The sequence below is a fragment of the Tauraco erythrolophus genome, chromosome 15, assembly GCF_009769465.1.
Source record: "Tauraco erythrolophus isolate bTauEry1 chromosome 15, bTauEry1.pri, whole genome shotgun sequence".
Lineage (NCBI taxonomy): Eukaryota > Metazoa > Chordata > Aves > Musophagiformes > Musophagidae > Tauraco > Tauraco erythrolophus.
In genome coordinates, this window is record NC_141479.1 from 1069688 (window position 1) to 1091780 (window position 22093).

General features: G+C 52.6%; 2 protein-coding genes across 2 annotated transcripts in view; one reads left to right on the forward strand and one right to left on the reverse strand.

The window, feature by feature from the left end:
• Positions 1–15708, forward strand: part of PSKH1 (protein serine kinase H1) — a 48024-nt gene extending 32316 nt beyond the window's left edge. The window contains 1 exon segment of the mRNA XM_086621070.1: positions 10298–15708. Coding sequence (XP_086477196.1) covers positions 10298–10615 — 318 coding nt within the window. The 3' untranslated portion in view covers positions 10616–15708.
• Positions 15709–19040: 3332 nt separating this feature from the next.
• On the reverse strand, positions 19041–21122 carry CTRL (chymotrypsin like). Its single transcript, XM_086621159.1, has 7 exons — positions 21071–21122; positions 20808–20911; positions 20529–20608; positions 20262–20343; positions 19969–20182; positions 19389–19522; positions 19041–19202 (listed from the first exon to the last, which is right to left on the reverse strand). Exons 1-7 carry the CDS (start codon positions 21120–21122, stop codon positions 19041–19043), a joined length of 828 nt encoding a protein of 275 aa, XP_086477285.1.
• Between the last annotated feature and the right edge of the window lie 971 nt (positions 21123–22093).

The following is a 22093-nucleotide window of genomic DNA, read 5'->3' on the forward strand; positions in this document are numbered from 1 at the left end:
GTGGTGCCTGTAGGAAGGAGGGATGTGTGGCTGTCATGGAGGCAAGATGACAGTACTGGCCAGGAAAAGGGAAGAGAAGCACTAGCATCATAGAAACCTTGGTTACAAGAAGCCTTTGGAGGTCTCTAATCCCATTCAGCTTGAGATGGGACTGTTGCCAGTACTAGATCATGTTGGCTGTGGCTTTGTCTTCCTGAGTCTTGAAAGGCTTCAAGGATGGAGATCCCCAACCTCCCTGGTGACCTTTTCCAGGGCTGCACCACTCTTCCCCTGGTATTTTCTGATATGAACCTTCCAAGATGCAGCTTCTTGTTGCCCCTTGTATCATTTGGACCTGCTGTGTGGCTCTGTAACCCTTGTAACTATATTCAAATAAATGCAAGCTGCTGTTAGGTTGCCCTTAGACTTCTCTTTGCCTGACTGAATGAACCCAGCTCCTTCCACCCTTCTTGAAGGCCATGTGCCACAGACCCCTGGCCATCTCGGCAGCCCTCAGCTGGATCCTCTCCACATCCTTCTTGAACTGGGAAATGGCCAGGCGTGACAGTAGTTAGTGTGACTCCACATAGCAAGCTGGAAACTTTTGATCTTTTTGGGAAAAAAACCCAACAATGTAAGAAAGAACAGAGTAGGGATATAACAGGGGAAAAAAAATCACATCCATGTAAGATAGTAGTTGCAGAATTAGGTATGTGTAGGCAAGGGATGTGTGAGTTGTCCTTGGTGCTTTGATTTTTCCCTCTTGTGCAGTTTGGTGCGGTTTCACTGACGTACTTTGTTGTTCATCAGGATCTCCGACTCCTTCACTTGAATGGTTTGGATGCTGAAAGAGACTGAGAAGATAAGGAGGAGAAACAGAGTGGGATCCAGAACCGTTCTTCTGCTCTGGATTCTAACAAAAACTTCCCAGATAGTGCCAGGAAAGACAACTGTAAACCAGTCACCCAGGACTGAGCTCTGTTAGATGAAGCAAACCTGCTCCTGGTGTCTCCTGATGTTTTGTGAACTTCAGAATTTTCAAAGCAGCGATAGTTTAGCTCCACCTTAACCTGCCCAAAACAGCGCTTCCTGGGAGAGAAACAGGAGTGTCATTAGATTGGGCCACACCAGCCTAACTTAGGCACCTAAATCGGGGCTTTTAGGAAATGCTTGGATGGAAGAAGGGATGTTTCATGTTTTTTCAATCCATGCCTGGCTGGGATTCTGGTTAAAATTGAAAGAGTGACTATAGGGAAGAAAGGAAGGTCACGGTTGGACTAGCAACTAAGACTGTCTTAGGATTTACTCCCCCTTGTTCGTCCTCTTGTAAGCACCCAGGGCTTGTGCATCAACATCTTGAAGCCTGCAGCGGGGAAGTGTGCACGTGTTCATCCCCTCGCTTCACTGACTGGTGTGATAAAAAATATTCTTCCTCCCCGGGGAAGGTTCTTCCTCCCTGCCAGGGACCACCATTTCTTAGCTAAGCTGTTCCTCTGAGTTGGTACGGAGAAACGCGTGGAGGCTGCGGTTCCAGCTCTCAGCGAGTACGTCTCTTAAGATGGTAATTCCGAATGAGACAACCTCGTTCCGATCAGTTTTGAGTTTTCCTTTCCAGAGTAAAAGCACTGACGATGTCAGGATACCCGGATGTTCCGAACAGGTTAGGAAAGGTGTTTCCCCGTTTAGTTACTGTTTCCCGTTTACTGTTGTAAACTGGGGCTCCAGTTTGGAAATTCCTGACAGTTCCCCTGCTTGGCTTTTGGATGGCAGGCTTCAGCCGTCTGTAGGGTAATCTCATCTTTTCACCTGTACTCTTCCAAGTCTGGGTCTCTGGACTGAGTTTTCTCGATACACAATTTCTCAGCCAAGGTATTGGTTCAAGTCCCCTGTGTCTGACCGGAACTCGCTGACACGTTTTGAGGAGACGGCTGTGAAGCGATCCAAGCTAAAACGTGGTACTACCCCGTTTTAACACGCCCGTTATTTCCCTGGGCACTGCAGCTGGAAGAGCTGTCCCTGGCTGCAGAGAAAAGCTTTGTGTTTATTGGGTTTGTGGCTGCTGTAATTTTACTGCGTGGTTCCAGCTGAATACTTGGTGCTTGTACGGGGAGAGCCGGCCGGCGGTTTCCATTCGGAAAGCTGGGTTACAGAAGTTCACAGCACCAGATGGCCGCGCATACTTATAATGCTGGGGATTATTAAAGGGCTGTTGTGTTTTCCTCTTTCATCCTTCCTTTATTCCTCCTCCCCACATCAACAAATTAATGCCGAATGCTTGGGAATCTGTCCTGCGCAGACTTTAGCACGGTACGTCTTTTCAGTGGAAACTTTTTGTTCCAGCCCTTTTGAACTGGTTGGGTTTGATCACCTCTTTACAACTGCTCGTGGGCTGAACGATGCCTGGGACTGTGCAAGCCTCTCGTTTGCATAGAATCATGGAATGGTTTGGGTTGGAAGGGACCTCAAAGATCATCCAGTTCCAACCCCCCTGCTGTGGACAGGGACACCTTCCCAATGCCATGTTAATGTCTGTTTTGCCCTTAAGACTTCTACAGTGATGCAGATCTTACTGTTCAGGTGCCTCACAAAATAGATGCTGAAGTGTGGCCAGTAGGTGGAGGGAGGGGATTCTGCCCCTCTACTCTGCTCTCCTGAGACCCCCTCTGCAGTGCTGCGTTCAGCTCTGGGGCCCCCAACGTCAGAAGGACATGGAGCTGCTGGAGCGGGTCCAGAGGAGGCCACGAAGATGATCCGAGGGCTGGAGCACCTCTGCTATGGAGACAGGCTGAGAGAGTTGGGGCTGTTCAGCCTGGAGAAGAGAAGGCTCTGGGGAGACCTTCCAGCACCTTCCAGTGCCTAAAGGGGCTGCAAGAAAGCTGGAGAGGGGCTTTGGAGAAGGGTGTGTAGTGACAGGACACGGGGCAATGGCTTTAAACCGAAAGAGGGGAGATTTAGGTTAGATCTAAGGAAGAAATTCTTCCCTCTGAGGGTGGTGAGGCACTGGACCAGGTTGCTCAGAGAAGCTGTGGCTGCCCCATCCCTGGAAGTGTTCAAGGCCAGGCTGGATGAGGCTTTGGGCAACCTGGTGTAGTGGAAGGTGTCCCTGCCCATGGCAGCGGGGTTGGAACTGGATGATCTTGAAGGTCCTTTCCAACCCAAACCATTCCATGATTCTTTGTAGTGCAAAGGAGGACCTTTGGTTCGTTTATTTTCAAAAGCTAACACCATGTCACTCATCTACCACCTCAGATGTCTGAATTTTAAAACGCAGCTACTCTGGAAGAAATGACAGACGATGGAGAGATGTGCCCTGCCTCCAGCACCATGTGTACATGTTGGAATGAGTCATTTTTGTGAAAAAATGCCTTTGCTGTTTGTATTCATGATACCTGTGTGCTGTCTCTGTCCAGGCTGACTTTCCTGTTAATGTTTTTTAATGGTCCAGATGACTTCAGTGGGTTTGGAAACAGCAATGGTCGGCGAACGTAGAGTGGAGATAGATGTAGGGACACGTGCGCGGTTCCGAGTGGTGGTATGGCCGGTGTAGCTATAGGATGGAGAGCAGCTGTTGTGAGCTTTGCATCCCACGTGGGTTCTGCACAGCAATAGAGGCTCGTCCTGATGCCAGTAAATAACATCCAGAACAAATATCTTTAGGTTAAAAATGCTGCCTGCCCAGCTCAGGGCTGATCTTCGCGACTTCTTCAAGGGTTTTATCTGCATGGCCTGACTTAAAAGGGGACCAGTGTGTACCTGGGGGAGGATGCAGTGCTGAAATCTAGAGACTTCGGAAATCTGATTTTAAAAAAAATACTTAGGGGGGGAAAAAAAACCCAACAAACCAAACTTAGAAACTTGAATAGAATAGAAATATTTTAAGTGCCCCACAAGAAAATGGATGAGAAACATATTTGCCATGCATTTTAAGCTAAAATCCAGTAAAAAGCCAGCATAAAGCTGATGGGAGTAAAAATCAGGGGCTCTGCTCTAGTACCCAAAATGAGCCCCGGAAGCTGCTCCGCCTGCGGAGCGCTGGCTCCCAGCCCTGCCCGGGTTTGCTTGGGATGGGAAGGCTCCCGCTGGTACCGCAGGTCGGCGTTCCGCCAGCGTGCGCCAGGTTCGTGCTGGCGTCAGCTGGGAGTGGGAGAGGTGGGCTGGGTGTTTGAGCCGGAGAACAACGCCGTGTTTGTTCCCGGGGCGCCGGTGCGGACGGCCCCGCGGTCGCTTTTGTGCTGATGTGAATAACAAGCAGGGGGGTGGTGGGATGTAATCACGGAGAGCCTGGCGCCGCACGCAATCGCCTAGCCTAAGTGACACTCAGAGGAGGATCTCCTGCTTTTTTCTCCTCCTCCTCTTCCAGGCTCGGAGCTTGAGTCTGAATAAAACATAGTGCACTTGAGAGCTCTCGAAGGTGTTGTAAATGAGGCTGCTTTCCCCCGGGTTTGTTATCCAGCAGGGCTGAAGTTGCAGACCGGTGATGCGTCCCGTGTTTTATGCTGCTTAGTTCTGGAGATGCTTTTGTAGGAAATGCTGGTGCACCTCGGAAGCTGCGGCTGTCATTCCTGAGGGGCCAAAGCTACAAATCTCCACTGTGGGAGTTTCTCCCGTTGTCGTTAAGGCTGTAAGACAGACTGTGGCGGTGTCTTCGTGCTTGGTTGAAGTGCTGCTAATTCTAGACTCTGTGCCAGTCGCTCACTTGGGCTGATGTAGCTGCTTCTGCAGCCATCCGGTGAGTCATGCCAAGGAACGGTGGCTGAAAACCCCAGCAGAAAAATCGTAGAATCATGGAACGGTTTGGGTTGGAAGGGACCTCAAAGATCAACCAGTTCCAACCCCCCTGCCATGGGCAGGGACACCCTCCACTACACCAGGTTGCTCAAAGCCTCATCCAACCTGGCCTTGAACACTGCCAGGGATGGGGCAGCCACAGCTTCTCTGAGCAACCTGTGCCAGTGCCTCACCACCCTCATTGTAAAAAAATTTCTTCCTTGGATCTCATCTAAATCTCCCCTCTTTCGGTTTAAAGCCATTGCTCCATGTCCTATCACTACACACCTTGTCCAAAGCCCCTCTCCAGCTTTCTTGTAGCCCCTTTAGGCACTGGAAGGTGCTGGAAGGTCTCCCCGGAGCCTTCTCTTCTCCAGGCTCTGGAGAAGAGAAGTTGGCTTCCCCAACTCTCTCAGCCTGTCTCCATAGCAGAGGTGCTCCAGCCCTCGCAAGTTCAGTCCTCCAACATGAGGGTGAATAGTCTCCAGTGTTAAACTGGTCTGTATCCAGTGTTTGTTGGTGAGAAATGAGGTTTGTGAAATGGGTGCTGCACCAGCCATCCCAGACAGAGGACTTGATGGCAATTGTTTGACAAGCTGGTTGTCTGTAGGAGGTCTCTGCTGCCCTTCAGCAAGTTCTGCTGAGGTTCTGCTCAGAATATGGCTGTTCTCCCTTTATATAAGATACGTGGAAGGACACCAGAACTGCTGTAGTACCTGTCCCTTCCGGAGGAACGCGGTCTGGCAGAGGGAATGGCACAGTTACGGTACTCGAACTGCGTTTCAATTGCATTTGAAATCAGTTCATAGAGGAACAGGAGTGCAAGGTGAACAAGTATAGGTGACTTCGCTTCGGTTTTGTGCCACAAAAGAGAGGGATTTGTCATTGCAGCTGGGAGAATGAAGGCAGAGCTATCTCATGGGGTTTAGCCGATGCAGTGTTTCATGGCCACTGGACGGGAGCGTTTTCCTGCCGAGCTGTTCTCTGTTTCTCCTCAGAGCAGCAGAGGGGCAAAATCTCCTCCAGATGGCTTCAGTCCTGTCGTGTGAGTGCGCCTTGTGTCCTGCACACGTATCCTTCCTGGTGCTCCCCCAGCACACCAGCAGCGACCTTCCTCAGCTCTTACACAAACTCCTGCTGCTGCCTTGCAGTATTCATCGGGAGGGTTCCTGGGGTTTTGCAAAGTTCAAATTGCTGTTTTGTCAACTAATGCAACGTTTCTGGAGAGTGGAAACGTTCTCCAGGGCCTGGGGTTGAAAATTGCTAAATTCATTCCACTCAGCGCTTCAGTAGAATGTAGCCTTACCTATTTCTAAGGAAAAGGTTTCAATGAAGTAAACCCAAAGATGCGTACGGTGCAGCAAATGAAACCTCCAGCTCCATAAACAGATCAATAAACTGATTTGTGTTTGCTGACCAGAAGCAAAATCTAATTGCAAGTACTCCATATTCAACGTTTGTGGTGAAACTAGAGTAATTGGAATAACGAGAAATCCAATTTGCTTTTATTTGGAGTTTATTCTTCTTTAGGTTTCATTAAACTAGACTGGCGCGATGCACAGGCCTCGCAAAGCTTAGGCTGGTGATGGATTCACGGTTTGCAGGTCTTCAGACTCCTCTGTTCTCCATGGATTTCTTCAAATTCTGAATGATCATCTTTGCCATCTTTTTTTTTATGACTTGGAGTAATATTGTTCCTGGTGTTCAGAGGCTCGTTCCACCCGCCAGAATCTGCTGCTCTGTCTTGGACACCCAGCAGTTTGAATGCATCTGAATGGCAAAATAGCTCTCAGGTTGCTGCCGATTCCAGATGTGTGCAGTTACCAACATCTGCAAGAGGAAATAATGCTCTCCTGCATGTCCTGAAGAAGTATTGCCAAGAAAAGTATCGTTGTGTCAGTCCTTGAGTATTTTTCATTGGAGTGCATCTCTTGCATCTCTTTGGATTTCAGTTAAAAACAGAGGATGGAGATCCTGGCACGATTGTATGTCTGTGAGGGACAATATTCAGACAGGTAAAAGATTTTAGATAGACGGGAAGAAATTCCCCGGGAAAAACAGTTAGGTTGGAGTCATGCGAATGTGTTTGCTCTGTTTGAGTGAGACAAAAGCTGTTTGAAGGTATCTACATCATCTCCATTGCTGGGAACAGTAGTGAAGGTGGTCGTAAAGAGTTCTTAAAAAGTTGTCCTTGCAAGGAGAGTAGGATTGTCACCAGCATTTAATATCGCTTTGAGTAAAAGTTGGTAAGTGGGCTAGACTTACTGTTAGCTTAGATGTCTCATTAGCGTTATTTGGAGAGAAAACGGGTCCTCTGTGAAGGGAACAGAAGGGGCTGAGCTCTCTGCTAGGAGGAGAAGAAGGAAGGAGGAGATTGGAGGTTGATGGGGTACAGACAGGTCACGGTGAATTTGTGGGTTTGACTCTATGAATAGGTGATAACTTAAATAAAGTCTTAAAAAAAAAGCTACAGAAAGTAGGTTTTTTCAAGTTTTTGAAGGCGAGCCTGGTAGAGGTGGAAGCAAAACCTCTTGTTGCTGGTTTTGTTTTGACCTGGCCAACTACGGAAGAGAGAATCCGAAGGCTGTCTGTGGCTGAAGATCCGGAGTTCAGAAGGAAGGGGGTGCCTTGACCTGCCGATGGACGTGTGGTACGACCCTGGTGTTATCCGAGACTCCGCCAACAAAGACTAAACCCTGCGGGTTGGTTCCCTTGGCTGCTGTTTACCAAAGGAAGCCCCTTGGCCCAAAGTCTGGTGGGAAATCGATGGGCTTGAACCAGGATTTACATCTCCCCGTGGCAGAGGCACATTGAGCTTTTTGGGTCTGTTGTTAGAAAGAGCAGCAGAGCTGAGCTCTTCGAAGGGTCCGTAGCTCTGCCGGGCAGAGTGGCATGCTCAATCGCAGTTGTCACTTTTATTGTGGGTTTTGCTACATTTGAAAAGATTTTTTTTTTTCTATTTTATTTATCCTCTTTATAAACCAACTTTAACGAGCCTTTGATCAAAGATCATCTCTGTTCTAACAAAGCACCTGTTTTTTTTCTCACCATTCATGGTCAAAATGCGTTTCATCAGCTAAGAAAAACTGATTTAAGGCACGTCACGACAAATTAGTTCTATTTGAAAGCAGTAGACAGAAAAGCTTGAATTTTAAGAAATTTTTTTGTTAACTGATTTTGTTGTTGAGCCGTGGAGGGGAGGGGATTTCGGATGTGGTTTCACAGCACAGAAGTGGTGCCTGATCCATGACAGAAGGCTGAGCTTCCTTCCTGAGCACTCCGGCTCTTGAGTATTTCCGTTTCTATCCTGAATACGTTCAGGAACGTTTATAAGTTTTTCTTCACATACAGGTATTTTCTTGATATCAAGTAGTTCATATCATTTCCACCCTCTTCTCTTGCAGAGTTATTGAGTTATCTCACTTTAGCAAAGCTGAGTAAACCAGACTCGTGAAGCCATCACTTGTAAAATAAGACTTTCTGTACCCTGATCATCCTAGTAGCTGGTTCCTTACCAAGAGGTAAGGATCGAGGTGGTCCTGCTCCGGCAGGGGGATTGGGCTAGATGATCCTTTGAGGTCCCTTCCAATCCCTGACATTTTGGGATTCTGAGAAGAGCTTGAGCTCATCTTTCCTGGCCGTGCCGCTGCCGGGGCCGGGAGCAGTGCTGTAACTCTCGGAGCATCCTGCCTTTCAGCAGAAAATCCTCCCGTGCATTAGCTCTCTCGCCGGTGCCTTCGAGTCTTTTGAAAGAGAAAATTGCTTTCAGTGGCAATGAATCCTGAAAAAAAATCAGGACGTACCTTTTTTAGACCTTTTTTTTTTTTCACAAGAAAAGGACGTTGTATCTGCCTGCACAGTTGGTGGACCCCGAATTTTAAAATAGCTGGGTTCTTTTCTTCCTCACCGAACAAAGAGAGGACTGAAAGAGGCAGAACAGCAGGCTTTTACTTTTTGAACCACACATGCTCTTACCACCCCGTTCCACATATGTGTTTGTTCACGACCTTAATTAGTGTATCAAAATCCTCACTTCATTGCGTGAATCTGCTCAGGGTTGTTTTTTTTTAAGGCTGCTTGGGATGTGGTCTCTATGTACTTGAAAAAATTCAGTCTTGGTGGTTTCAGGAGGGGTGTGAGACCCACACAACACCGAGGGATTGCAGAAACCTGCTCTTGCCTGGGTCCATTCCACACTTGGGTTTTTGTGCTGGCCGAACTGCCTCTTCCACTCCACTTTTACAGTGAGTTTCAGCACGGTGTTCTTTCCAGCTTTGTCCCCTCGTGCTGAAGGAAACGTCCTCACTTCTCATCTTAGCACAAACACGGTATTTTGTCAGAAGTGAAACAATTCCAGCATGCATGGCTGTAGGGGTTTGTCTCGTAAGCTGTGGTGGCTGTTCTTCGGTGTACTGGGGGGATGTAGGAAGAATTTATTATAGGACTAATTCATTATTTTGGGCTTGTTTCTTTAAAAGCTGATATTTTGTAAAAAATTTCCTTCCTCTTTCTTTGGTAAGCATTCCTGAAAACTTCTTATATCTGATGTTTATATGTATTTAGAACATTTTAGGGCCTTGTTTCCAGCCAGGCTGAGTTGCCAGTTCCAGGGTCTCCTAGATTTCCATGTGGGAGCAAGACTGAGTACTACGGCAGAGAAATCTCCCTAGTCTTGGTTTCAGGATTGGTGCAGAGGTCAGTGCTTGATCGCTAGATACGCGCCTTAAGACGAAGGGTCAGAAGAGAACCAGGGGTCTGGTGTCAGGATCTGTCCTCTGTGAGCAGCACAGCTCACGTTCCAGCAGTAATGGCTTCATCGGATCCAGAACACTTGGATTGAGGAGGGTCTGCAATGGGATACAGTTACTGCTCTTTCTGTAATAGTTGTGTGATTTTGGAAGGTGACGTGAGAAGATGAGGTGGGAGACCTCAGGGTCAGCAGCTGGAGAAGGATGTAGGTCTGGGAGCTCGTGCGTGTCTGTGGTGCAGCAACTGGAGTGAGTGTGTGACCAAGTGTGTGACTGCTGGCGAAGATGGAGCTGGACGAGGTGAGTGAAGGGAACCTGGAAGCTGGGGATGTCCATGTGTCTGTGTGTCTCTAAGAACAAGGACGAGACCACAGGAGGATCTGGCAACCAGAGGGACCAGGGAAGTCCCAGCCAGCTGCTGGAGAGAGGATTGAGTCTGGGGGTTGACTGAGACCACTTGCACGTGTGTGTGCACACACGTGTGTAGGTGTCTGTAGGCGTGAGGCACCTGGGCAGGCTGGGATCACGGGCCTGAGCCCAGCTGCTGGAGGGGTCCACACTGCACCTGTGTACCTGCAGACATTTCCCACTAATTCAGGCTCTTCCCCCAACAGTCTCTTGAAGTAATTGTGTCTCTTTCTCCTTGGGCAGATACTGTTGGTTGCAACTTGGAAGATTTGAGGATGAAAGAGAGAACAGAAGCAGCCAAATGCCCTGAAGCACCTTTTGGGCATGGGAGGAATTAATTAATCAGTGAAGCTGTGCCGGGATGTTTCATTCTAATCATCTCTTTTGCCTTTCAGCCCTGGCCCAGCGTGTCCAACCTGGCCAAGGATTTCATCGATCGCCTACTCACAGTGGACCCCAGTGACAGGATGACAGCCCTTCAGGCCCTGAAGCACCCATGGGTGGTCAGCATGGCAGCCTCTTCCTCCATGAAGAACCTACACCGTTCCATCTCGCAGAACCTTCTCAAGAGAGCGTCTTCCCGCTGCCAGAGCACCAAGTCGGCCCAGTCCACCCGCTCCAGCCGCTCCACCAAATCCAACAAGTCACGGCGGGTTCGAGAGCGGGAGCTCCGAGAGCTCAACCTGCGCTACCAGCAGCAGTACACGGGCTGAGCACTGGGCTTGGGACCTGCCGGGCATCTTTCCAGATGTCTTCTCCATGGCATAGCTGTGCAGCACCCTTTGCCGCACACTCCCTCAGTGAGGAACATCCAGGTTCCTCCCTCCTTCCAGGTGTCCCCCCCATCCGTGAGGAGGTGTCCCCCCGTACGGAGGAAAGGGAATCTCGTGGTGGCCGTGGCACCCTGCGAGCTGTGCCACGGGGTCTCGCGCAGGAAGCGGGGGAGCCCCTGTGGGCTCAGGGCACAGCTCAGAGCCTCAAGTACTACCCAAATTAAGGAGCCACGTGGGGAGAAGAGCTCTTTCTGTAGCCCAGGAGCTTGGTTGTTCATAGTTATTTATTAATTCCAGAGCGTTAAGTTTCTCTCACTCACATATGAAAAAAGAAAGAAATCACTTTATGTGTATGTACGTGCACGTCTGCGTGGGCACATACGCGTGCGGGCGTGTATATGTATTTAAAAATGATATAGACACAAATTTGGAGCTGATTCAGTCAGGTTCGGGGGGGCCTTTGCAGTGAAGCTGGTGTGAGTCACATGCACTTAGAGAAGTAGGATAGCTCTGACTCACCGGCCTGCTGCCCACCAGCTCCTCGTCTCAATCCAGCGCCGGGGAGATGCCAGACAGCAGTTTTCCGTGACACTTGGGAAGCTGCGAGGTTTCCCCCAAGGGCTCCCATCCGCCTGATGACGCCAAGGGTTTACTCCAGCTCTGCGAGAGCTGCCGTGGGGATTGGCAGCCTGCTGTGAGCTCAGAGCTGGGGTCTGGGTCCTTCGGATGGGGTGGGTGCTCCTGATGGAGGGGTGGGAAGAGGATCATCGTCCTGCAGGAACTCCATGGTATGCAGAGAGATGTCTTTGGGGGGGTTCCTTGCTGTCTCCCTTGAATCCTCCTCCTATTTGCAGCAAGACCAGTGCCTGCTCTGCAGGGTTTGTTTTTTCTTGCTGTGACATGGCCCTGTCATGTCTGTGACCTGTTACACATCTGGCCCCCTTCAGACTGGCGATACCAACCATGTCACATCACCAGAACGTCAGTGGTTCCAGGTATTGCTCCCTGTCAGCAGATTTTGTGGGGCTCCCGTGCTTTGCATGCCTGCTCTGCCCCCCAGCACTGCCATCCCTGCTCTGGGTCAGTGAAACGGTGGTGGGAGCTGTTGAGGTGACCACAGATGGCTCCATAGCATCAGAGTAGGGGCTTGAATAGTGGAGGTCCAGTCCTGGAGCATCAGCAGTGATAATGCCCTGGAGATGTTGCACAAACACCGTAGAGCTGTTAGGTGTGATGTAAATCCATCCGGAAAAAGCTGCCTTTCAGGTTTCCTTGTGCTGGGTGGGTGATGTGGGGGCCTCTGGTGAGGACCTCTTGGGGAAGGTGGGTGCTGTAGAGCTGAGCTGTGTGCAAGCCTGCTGAGATAGCTTCTCAAGCAGTCAGAGCAGCAGAACGGGGCTGTCACCACAGTCTCGGGGTGGATTCGGCTTCTTGTGAGAGCAGAGCCGAGATCTGCAGCGAAGGCGAGCGCTGGTTTTTGAAGTTTTCCATACAAAGCCGCACGGTTCGCTTCGTGCTGCGCGTTGGGAAGTGCTCGCTTAGCTCCGGGCTGGAGCTGCTGGCTGTGTGAGCTCCAGGCACTGGTGAGCGTGGCCTTTCCGCCCACGATTGATGTCTGTGCCACTGTTGCAGTGTCAGCAAGGTTCCAAGTGCTCCGTCCCATCTCCAGGGAGCTCTGACTCTACTGGCCACAGCCCCTCTTGGTCAGCAAACAGCGAAGCAGCGCAGCTTCAGTAGGAGAAGACTTGAGTTTTCTGTGCTAAGGTTAAAAACAAACAGAAAAAAGGGAATTTCTAGGGCTGCGCTTCCCACCCCAGAGCTGGGATGGGCCATAACCACTGGGAGCGCAGCAGAGGAAACCTGAGGGCAGCCAGTACGTGTAGCAGGGGGGAACTGGAAATGCTTTGCGTGGTTTTACGTGTTATTTTGAAAACTCCACGTCCTTCGCAGGCTGCCCTTTCTCCGAGCGGCCGTCTTCCCGTCGCACACGCGGTCTTTCTTCCATCAGCATTAACAGCTACTGCAGAACTACCAAAAATTGGGGGTTTTTTTGTTCAACTCCGTGGACTGCAAAAAAAAAAAAAAATTTCTTCAGCTTCTTTTACCTTCTCATGTAGTTTTCCTCTTATAGTGCTGCAAGCGGCTCTCCAAAAGCAACAACCACTCCAAGACAAGCAGCAACTGGAAAATTGTCCTTACCGTGTACGTTGAGAGATGGTAGCACACTCTCTCAGAGGGCTTCTGGGTTTGAGCCCTCACTCGTAAGAGTCTTCTGCGTGTTTGGAGCATCACACCCAGGCGCTGTGATCCGTTACCTCTTGGATGCTTTCATGGCCTTCCCCAAATTATCTTGGATATTTATCCTTAAAATAGGTATTTTGCCTACACAAGGAGGTCAAACTGATGAACTGAGCCACGACCTCTAGAACCTGAGACCCTTCTCTTGAACCAGCAGACCGTCAGAACACACAGGCGTTGGGCAGATGTCTACTCATGCTGTCCCGTTGCGCGGTCTCTTGTGGGGTGGGGGAATAACTGAAGGTGGAGAGGAGGTCTGGATGTTGAGCTCTGGTCTGACCAGGCTTGTTTCTCCACCTTCACAAAGCAGAACAAGGATCTTCTCATCCATGCCAATTTTTCCTTTGTCGCTCTTTTCAGCAATCGGTTTTTCACCAGGAGAAGTTCAGAGCGATGTTGTCCGTGGTGAGTTTGGGGTGGAATACGTTCGGGGGAGCGAGATGTTGCTGTACAGGTTCCTGATACTCTCGGAGTTGGAGGGGAGTTGGCAGAAGGGAGGATCCTTCACGTAGAAGAGCAGTGCTGGACAGCTGCGACCTGCCTCTTCGTGGTCCTCACACATCCTGCTACTAGGGAGTTGCACCAAAGAGGACAAAGTCCATCCCGTAAGGGGCTTTGGTTTTTCTAGAAGAACAACCCTAGTTCTCCTTAGAAACACAACATTCTCTTGTTTGCCTGGGAAAATCAATGTAAACGTGGGGAAAATCTTTGTGGGCTTGCCTTCCACTGTTTGTTGTAGCACTCCTGGCTCAATCCCTCTTCTTTTTCCAAATTCAATGTTTGCAGGAACTCTTGTACCCAGACAAAAACATGCATGGGCAGAGGGGAGACTAGCAGAGCTCCATCCAATGGAGTCCTCGGTGATCTTTCTGGTTTTACTCTCTCTGGAAAACCGTGATGGTCCAAACGCCACGTTGCAAGGTCCAGCTTAAGAAAATTCCTCGGGCGCTTTTTATCCTCGCAGTTGTGGCACATTTCCAGCTGGGTCTGGTGGGGGGACAGGCAAAGCGCTGTGATTTTGAGCTGTAGTTCAGGTGCCTTCAATCCATCCCCTAAGGAGCTCTTCACTGTGAATTATCGCCATCATCTGTCTTCATCTATATCCCCAGGAGCATCTCGGTGCTCAATTTATCTTAAGTCTCAGGAGTTTACACTGTTCAGGAGTGCCTTGTTTGGGGATTTTAGAAGCTAAAATATCTCTGAAATGTTATTTCTGCTCTTCTCTTTCATCATTTTAAAGCTTCTTTGGCTCTTAATGGTGGTTCTTCATTTGGCTCACAGGGTTTTTTGGAAGACTTCCTCTGGTACTGAATTAGCTGGGAGAAGGCAGGTAACAAATACGTGTTGCAGACCATTGCTGAGTTGCAGTCTTATGTCAGCTGGGGTGGGAATCTCAGAGTGCTTTTGTTTTCCCTACTTTCCTTCGTACAACGAAAACGAAGCTGGAATGACACCTAGTGGCAAATCGCACTGTGCCCTTGTCCCAGTACAACCCTCTTCCAGTTACCTTCCCACTGTTTCTGGGTGAGGTGCTCTTAAAGAGGAATCTGGGTTTAGTGTGTGCGGAGTGATGGTCTTGGACCTCATCTGCAGTCCGAGATGTTCAGCAACCTTCTCAGCGTGCCACCATTTTCTCCTATTCTGATCCCAAAGAATAAGCCCATGCGGAGATGGGCATGAGTCCACCTGCACCCGCTGGAAGGGAGCTCTGTGCTGGGGAAAAGCTGTGTGTGGTTAACCCTTCAGTGCCCAAAGGAGATGATCACCAGCACCCTGCCTAGGGGAGACGTCTTAGGGGACACTAGGAGAAAGCAAAGCCTAAAGATGCCAAGGCTGGAATCAGCAGGTCTGGGACTCTCTCCATCATGAGAGATGATGGAGCAGCTCAGGGTGTCGCTTCCCAGCGTATTCTGTTTTGGGGAAGTGCAGTTTTAAGGAGTAAAGGGAATTGCGGTTGGTTGTCTTTTGGAACTTAGCGGTACTGTGTAAAACAATCCCATCGTTTCGTCCTGGGAGTTTGGCTGCTCTCTTAGGGAAGAGAATTACGGCTTCAGGGAACGTGACCTATTAATTCCTTGATATTTTTTTCTTGAGGATTATTGGAAATGAATGTGAAAAGGTCTTCCAGAAATAACATTAGGTGGTCTGCAGACTTGCTTCCAGATTTTTGAGTATGTAAAATATATTTTTCCATGCATTTTGCTAAACCAGCAGTTACTCATCCGTGTTTGATTTCCTTCTCACCCTTCTCAAGCTTCTAAAAACCAACATGTCAACCCAGTGGCAGTAGAAACCCCCCATCCTTCAATCCAGAAGAAGTCTGTGCTGTTTAACACTGAGATTGTGACAGCATCCAGATGGCTCCTGCCAGTTCCTGGACTGTGTTGTTCTTGGAAACGTACAACCGTACGTGAGGGACAACTTTATAGCTTTGTGATGAGAATAAGCCCAGACAAAAGGGCTCCGACCTGCTGCCTGCGGTGGTGATGTGGAAACCAGCTGCAGTGTAGGGCCTGCGTTGCATATTTGTTTTGGAAACGATAAACCCTCAGACTCTAAACTTCTTTGGAATTTGGGTATTTTCTTCTTTTTAGGTCAGTTATTTTCTACTCTGGTAATTGACATTCTTTCTTATACCCCGCTCCGTTTCTTAATCCTGTTTTCTACCCGGATGCTTGGCTGAAGCACTGGCACAGGTTGCCCAGAGAAGCTGTGGCTGCCCCATCCCTGGCAGTGTTCAAGGCCAGGCTGGATGAGGCTTTGGGCAACCTGGTGTAGTGGAAGGTGTCCCTGCCCATGGCAGGGGGGTTGGAACTAGATAGTCTTTGAGATCCCTTCCAACCCAAACCATTCTGTGATTCTAATATAGTCAACTTTTAGGTAATGCACAAACTGGAATAGGAGTTGTTAACTCAGCTACTGGGCAGCAACTCTGGATTTGGCTCTGCGGGAGCCGTGGTGAGTCCTGGAGCGAGGTAAAAGCACCTGTACGGTGCCGTGCAGGTGGGAGAAGGTTCCCTTTGAGGGCCCTGCAGAAGATGTTCATCATCAGGTGATCTTGTACAACATAGGACAACTGATGCGTGGCTGTTACAGGCCTCTTACTAGACCATGTGGGGCCGTATTCCTATTTTAAGTGATGATACTAAAGATTTGGAGGCTTTGAGGCGAAGTAAGTTAAAATCTCAATTGTTTGACTTAATTTAGTTTTCTAAATGATGCAAAGCAACGCAGAGATTGGCTTTGCAGGGGGGGGATCACACCTTCTGGAGGAGTTGCAAATTGTCCTCTGGCAGCAGCGTGAGCCCTTGGATTTGCAGGGAGGGTGGTTGTGTCCCGGCCTCTCCCCAGCTTGGCTCATCCCAGAAAATTATCACAAAGTGCCTGTACCACTCAGTGCCGGATTCCCAGCCCCAAGTTGCCTACACCACTCTCGGGAGGTTTTTGGTGCTTTTTTTCCTGACCACTCAGCCTTCCCTCCCAGCCTGGATCAAGAACGCAGCTCCGGGGTGCTCCGCAGGCGGGTACCTTCCCATCAGCTGTGCCTTGCCGAGCGGGAAATTCGCCGAAACAAAAATGTGAAGCAGCGGGAGATGCGCGGCGGCGGCATCGTGGAGCCTGGTACCTTCCCTGCTCCGTGTCCCCGCGGTGGAGAGCGCTCTCCCTGCCTGCTGACGCTTTTTTCCTTCTCCCGCTGTCCTCCCCTGCACCGTAACACCGCAGATCCCTCGGCGGCGTGATGGGCAAGATGCAAACCCCATTGCACTGTGCGTGTCCGCTGGACGTGGAAGGGACCCGCAGCCCCGACGAGGTGCCTTAGAAACGAGCACCTCCTGCCAGCACGCCCAGATGCCCTTGAGTTTTCCTGTTGCCTTTCGCTACGGAAAGACACCTCCCGGGAAGCTCTGGGGACCGAAGGTCTTCCGGCACTTGCTGTTATTTTTAGTCGCCAAGTTTCCGGTGCTGGATTGGAACGGCTTGGAAGGAAGTCCGGTCGCATCCCGGTGGTCTCCTAACGGGGCTGTTTGGAGAATTATCCCGTTCTGTGAGTTGCCTTTCGAGTCCCGTCTCTACGTTAAGGACTGTTGTAGGACGAGGTCCGGTCCCTTGTAATTCGTCGGTCCCGTTACAATTAGAGTGTACAGAATTATTTATTTTGTGTACTCGGTCTGCTAAACATGGCAATGTATTCCGTGTACCCCGTCGCTCTGCTGTCCTCATTCCTGGCTCACGGATGGAGCACGGGCTGACTCCTCAAAGGTGCCAAACGATGGTCAGTAAACGCATGGAAAGCTGGGAGCTCCTACCCCTCTGGCATGTTCTTGAGGAGAGCAAGGAGGTACCAAAGTCGCCCGTGAAAGAGTTTGCTGCTTTCTTTAACGCAGCTGGGATGTCCACGGGGACGCTCTGGTGGAGCTGGGTGCTCAGCATCTCGCTGGAGGGCAGGGTTTGGAGGCTGAACGGGCACTCTGGGGCATTTTATTCCCTTTTCTTTGGCTGCAAGGTGGCAAACGGGGCCAGAGGAATACCCTCGTTCGCCCGCAGCAGCTCGTCACCGCTGCGGTTTCACTCTGAGCAGCTTTTATGGGTGGACAGGAAAACCTGTAAGGTCGGGTGAAAACTGCCTGTCCCTTTTGAGCCACGTCCTCCTGGAAGGGAGGTGATTTTTCAGGGACAAGGGACCCCGTCCCAGTGGCAGAGGGGATGACGGTGACCTGAACACGCCGAGCGAGTGGCCCGTCGTGCTGCGGTTGATCAATCCCCGTTTGAAGCTCCGTGTGGTCACCAGTTTCTTCTGCCCGTATGGCCCATCCCCACACCATCGAAGGTCCTTTAGGAGCTAACAAAAGCCAAAACGGAGCGTGCTGCTTTCGTGCCGTGGGGTTTATTCCAGGTAGCACAGAGTGAAAGCACACCCGAAATGTCGTGGCAGAGTGCTGAGCCTGGTGTGTCCCTCGTGCAGCGGCTGCCACCGGCCGTAGGGGACACTTGCAAGGAGCTCAGCCCCTGTGTCCTTCTCCCCTACATCCCAGGTGAGCCTTTCCAAGGCAAAGGAGCCCAAACCAGCAGCTCCACGGGTTTCTTTGCAAGCCCCTGTTGCCCTGCATCGGTTTGCTCCGGTTGCTTTTGCTCCCTGCAGAGCAGACCACTAAATGAAGCTAAATTTTACCCAACCAAGCTAAAACTTCTCAGCCCTGAGCTGTGCTTGAGCAGCTTTTTGTTTTTAAACTCAAGGATATCAGCCAACCTTTTTGTCTTCTCCTTCCACTGATGGCCTGTAACCCTTCCCATGGGTATGTCTCTGTGTAGCATCACGCTCTCTCTGCGACCGCTCAATACGAGAGCGATTACAACATTTTGGGGGCTGTGATTCATGCAGCAAGGGTTTTATATCGCATTCCCATCACTGATAAAAGAAAAAGAAACAACCCATGCCTCATTTTGGGATGGTCTGATCCTGCTCCTCTCCAGTGTCCTCATGACCAGCTCTATTTGGAGCTTTAAATTTTAAATTTTATATGGATCTTCCATGATCCCATGGACCCACCAGCACCCTCCCTCCATCACAAGCCAAGAAGCTCTTGCTGGTGCTGAGCCTGGTGAGCTGCGGCTCCGCAGTCCCTTCCCTGGTGGGACCAGCCGGTGCTGGGGACCTTGCGCCTGGGTTGGACATCACCCACCCTTGACACCGCAGTGGGCTCTGAGCCGGTGCCAGGGTGTGGATCCGTGTGAAGACACCCCTGAGCAGCCCTCGAGCCTCAGCTGGCACTGCTCCCCCTCTGCCTGTGCGTCATGTCCCAGCTTTGCCCCCTCCCAGCTGGGCACCGAGCTCTGGGAGGTGCTGGGGGAGGTCCAGGAGAGGAGGGAAGCCTGGGCCACCCCACGCACCTTCCACCTCGTCTGCGTCGCGACAGGAGAGGGGCCAGAGGCAGCGCTTGGCACGAGCGAACGCTGATGCTTTATTCCGAAGTGGGGTCCCTCACTTCCAGCTCAGCCCCTTGCCAGCTCTGCCGAGCTCACCGTGCCAGCAGCAGTGCCCAGCGAAGGGATCCCTCCGGCACCGGCTCTATCCCTGAGCAACAACGGAGTCGATCCAGTTTCGGAACCGGCTTATGCGGGTGTAGACGGCAGGTGTGCGGACGTTGCAGTTGCTGTTTCCCCAGGAGACGATGCCGATCAAGGTCCAGATGTTCCCATTCTGGTAGACCAGAGGTCCGCCGGAGTCACCCTGCAGAGAAGACACCTCCTGCGTAGTGGTCCCAGCTCCAAACTGGTCCCTCCCACCCCAACTGCCTGGTCCCCTGGACACGGCCAGGTGCTATAGCTTAAATCTACGACTCCAGAGATGCAAGACCCACCATGTCCTCCTCCTCCTCCATCCTCCCTGCGGTGCAGTGGGACATCAGCTCCTTACCTGACAGGAGGAGGCGCCGACACCGCCGGCACAGAGCATGGAGCTGGTGATCTGGTTGCCCCAGTACTGCCTGCACTGGCGCTGGGAGACCAAGGGCAGGGCTACCTGCTGCAGGCTCATGGCCAAGGCTTGGGCTGGGGGGAAGAAGCACCATTACATTGGGCCAGTGTTGACGGGTCTGCCGGGGCCTTTGGGAGGGCACGGGCACCCTGAGCGAGCTCCTGCTGGTGCTCCCCACCGCCTGGGTGCTGCCATACAAACTGCCTTCCCACTCCGTGCCATCGTACCCTTTCCTCCCCGGGCGGGATCGCCTCGTGCAAGCAGCCCCGAGCAAGGGCAAGCTTGTGCCCGCGCACACTCATCCCTGGGGTCTGCACGCACCCACCTGCGCACGCACCTGCACCCACGTGCATGTGTGTATGTGCCTACATGGAGTTACTCAACGGCACGACTCCCCCTCCCCATGTGCACATGAGACGTCGCCCCCGGCCAGGTGCCCCCGGGCACCCCCGGTCCCTGCAGAGCCCCCAGGAAGGACGGCGGCCACGCGCAGCCCTGCCCACCGCCGCGGCGTACGCGCAGTCGGTGCTGGTGCGTCCCCAGCCGGTGGTGACGCACTGGAGGTTGGCGGGCAGAGCCAGGCTGGCGGGGGGCAGGCAGACGGGGGACACGCGGGGTCCCAGCTGGGCGGGCGAGGAGAGCTTCAGCAGGGTGATGTCGTTGTTCGAGGAGAGCTTCAGCAGGGTGATGTCGTTGTTCAAGGTGTAGGAGTTCCAGCCGGGGTTCGTGACCGCCTGCCGAAACCCACCGTCACGCCTCATCCCGGCCCTCTCCGGGAGCAGCCGTGATGGCGGCCATGTCAGCCCGGCTCACCTTGGCCACCGTCTTCACTTGAACGGACTCCGCGTCGGAGCCGAGGTCGTATCCCCCGAGGACAACGACGTCAGAGTTGGGGCTGCGAGAGGTAAATGGAGTCAGGGGGACGCACTGGGAGCAGCAGCCGGGGCTGCCGTGGGAAGGGGCACCCTGTGACAGCCAGGGAGGGAGCCCCGGGCTGCTCGGTTCCTTGGGTGCTGGCGCTTGGGGCTGTCCCAAGCGCTGCGGGGCGATGCCCAGTGTGCCCAAGTCCCTGCCCCTCACTCGAATTCGCAGTGGGCAGCCGTGACGACCCAGTTCTTGTCGATCAAGGAGCAGCCACAGAAGTGGGATCCCGAGCTGGTCTGGGGAGGAAAGAGCGAGGAGGAGCTGGGGCTGGGGTTGCTGAGCACCCCCCTGAAGCTAGGGACAGGCAGAGGGTGTCACGGGTCCCCTGGGTGCCTGCCCACCTCCCAACCCCGGCACCTGGCTGGCTGTGCTGTGCTGCTGTGGTGCTCATGGCACCGGTGCTGCCCCTGCCCGGGGAGCGGGATGGTGCCGTACCTGCAGGGACACCTGCCAGGGCCACGAGCCGGGCACCGCGTTCTGCCCGTTGATGATCCTCTCGTCATGCTGCACTGAGGGGCTGACGGCGGGCACCCCGCAGCCTGCGGGAGGGGCAGAGGGGTGCGAGGGTAACCCCGAAAACTCAGGGCTCGTGCCCAGGGTCTGCCCATACCGGGGCACGTGGCTCTGTGTCACCATCCCTGGGGTGCCCCGGTCCTGCTGCACCCAAGGACCTCCCCGCACTCACGGGCAGCACGTACCTGAGATGGTGCTGGCGAGGGCCAGGCAGGCGATCACCCGCAGAAACGCCATCCTGGGAGGACACGTCCATGCCCTCAGGACCACGAGCTTTATAGGAGCTGGGAGCCACGTGGCTCGTAGCCAGGCAGGGCAGGGTCCCCATCCTGCTTTCTGCCAGCTGCAGGCAGCAGTGACAGGTCAAACCTGGCACCTGGCACCTTCCTTACCCCAAGCAACCCCTGGTGCCAGTGGCTGTGGGAACGTGCTGCTGAAAGGCACCCCTGGGTGCTTGGGCTATCGCTGTAATGAGTTGTGTCCGTTCTCACTGCGGCCTGTGGAGCTGCAGAGGGGGAGAGCACCGCAGGGCTATGATGGGGGGCTGCTTGTGGGCACACAGCTGGGGTGACAGTGGGGCTGGACGTGCTGGGATGGGTGCCAGTGCCTGGGGCATGGGAGGCCGCTCCATCCCCAGGCCTGTTTCAGATCTGTTGGCACCAGAGCTGTTTTCCCGTGTGGCCGCGAAGCCCAGCTGGTCCCAGCTGGACCTTCCCAGAGCCCAGGGCCACCCCTTGAACCACCGCCCTGGTGCAGGTGAGGGTGTCCCAGGTGCAGGTGGGGAGGGCAGACACCTTCCCAGGCAGGCAGGAGCTGTGGCTGGCGTGGAGAGCTGGGCAAGCAGACCGTGAGCCCCAGGGAGGGCAGCGGGTACCCCTCCTCCACCTGAGCATCCCCCCACCACTGCAGCTGCCTGACCCCTCACCCCAGGGCTGCACGCTGGGCAACAGTATGGTCCTCTCCATCCTGGACACAGCGGTACGTAGTGTCTCCATCATCCCCTGTGTCCCCAGGTGATGCTCCCAAGGTGGCACCGGGTGCAGGGAGTCATCCCTGGGGTGATCCCTCCCCTTCTCTGTGCCACCCACATGCCCTGATCCCTGCCCTGACCCACTGAGGAGCAGAGCCCGGATGCTGGTGAGTGATTGCAGAGCTCAGGCCTTTATTTCTGGCAGTGGTGGCACACAAGGATGGCAGGACCTGGCCTG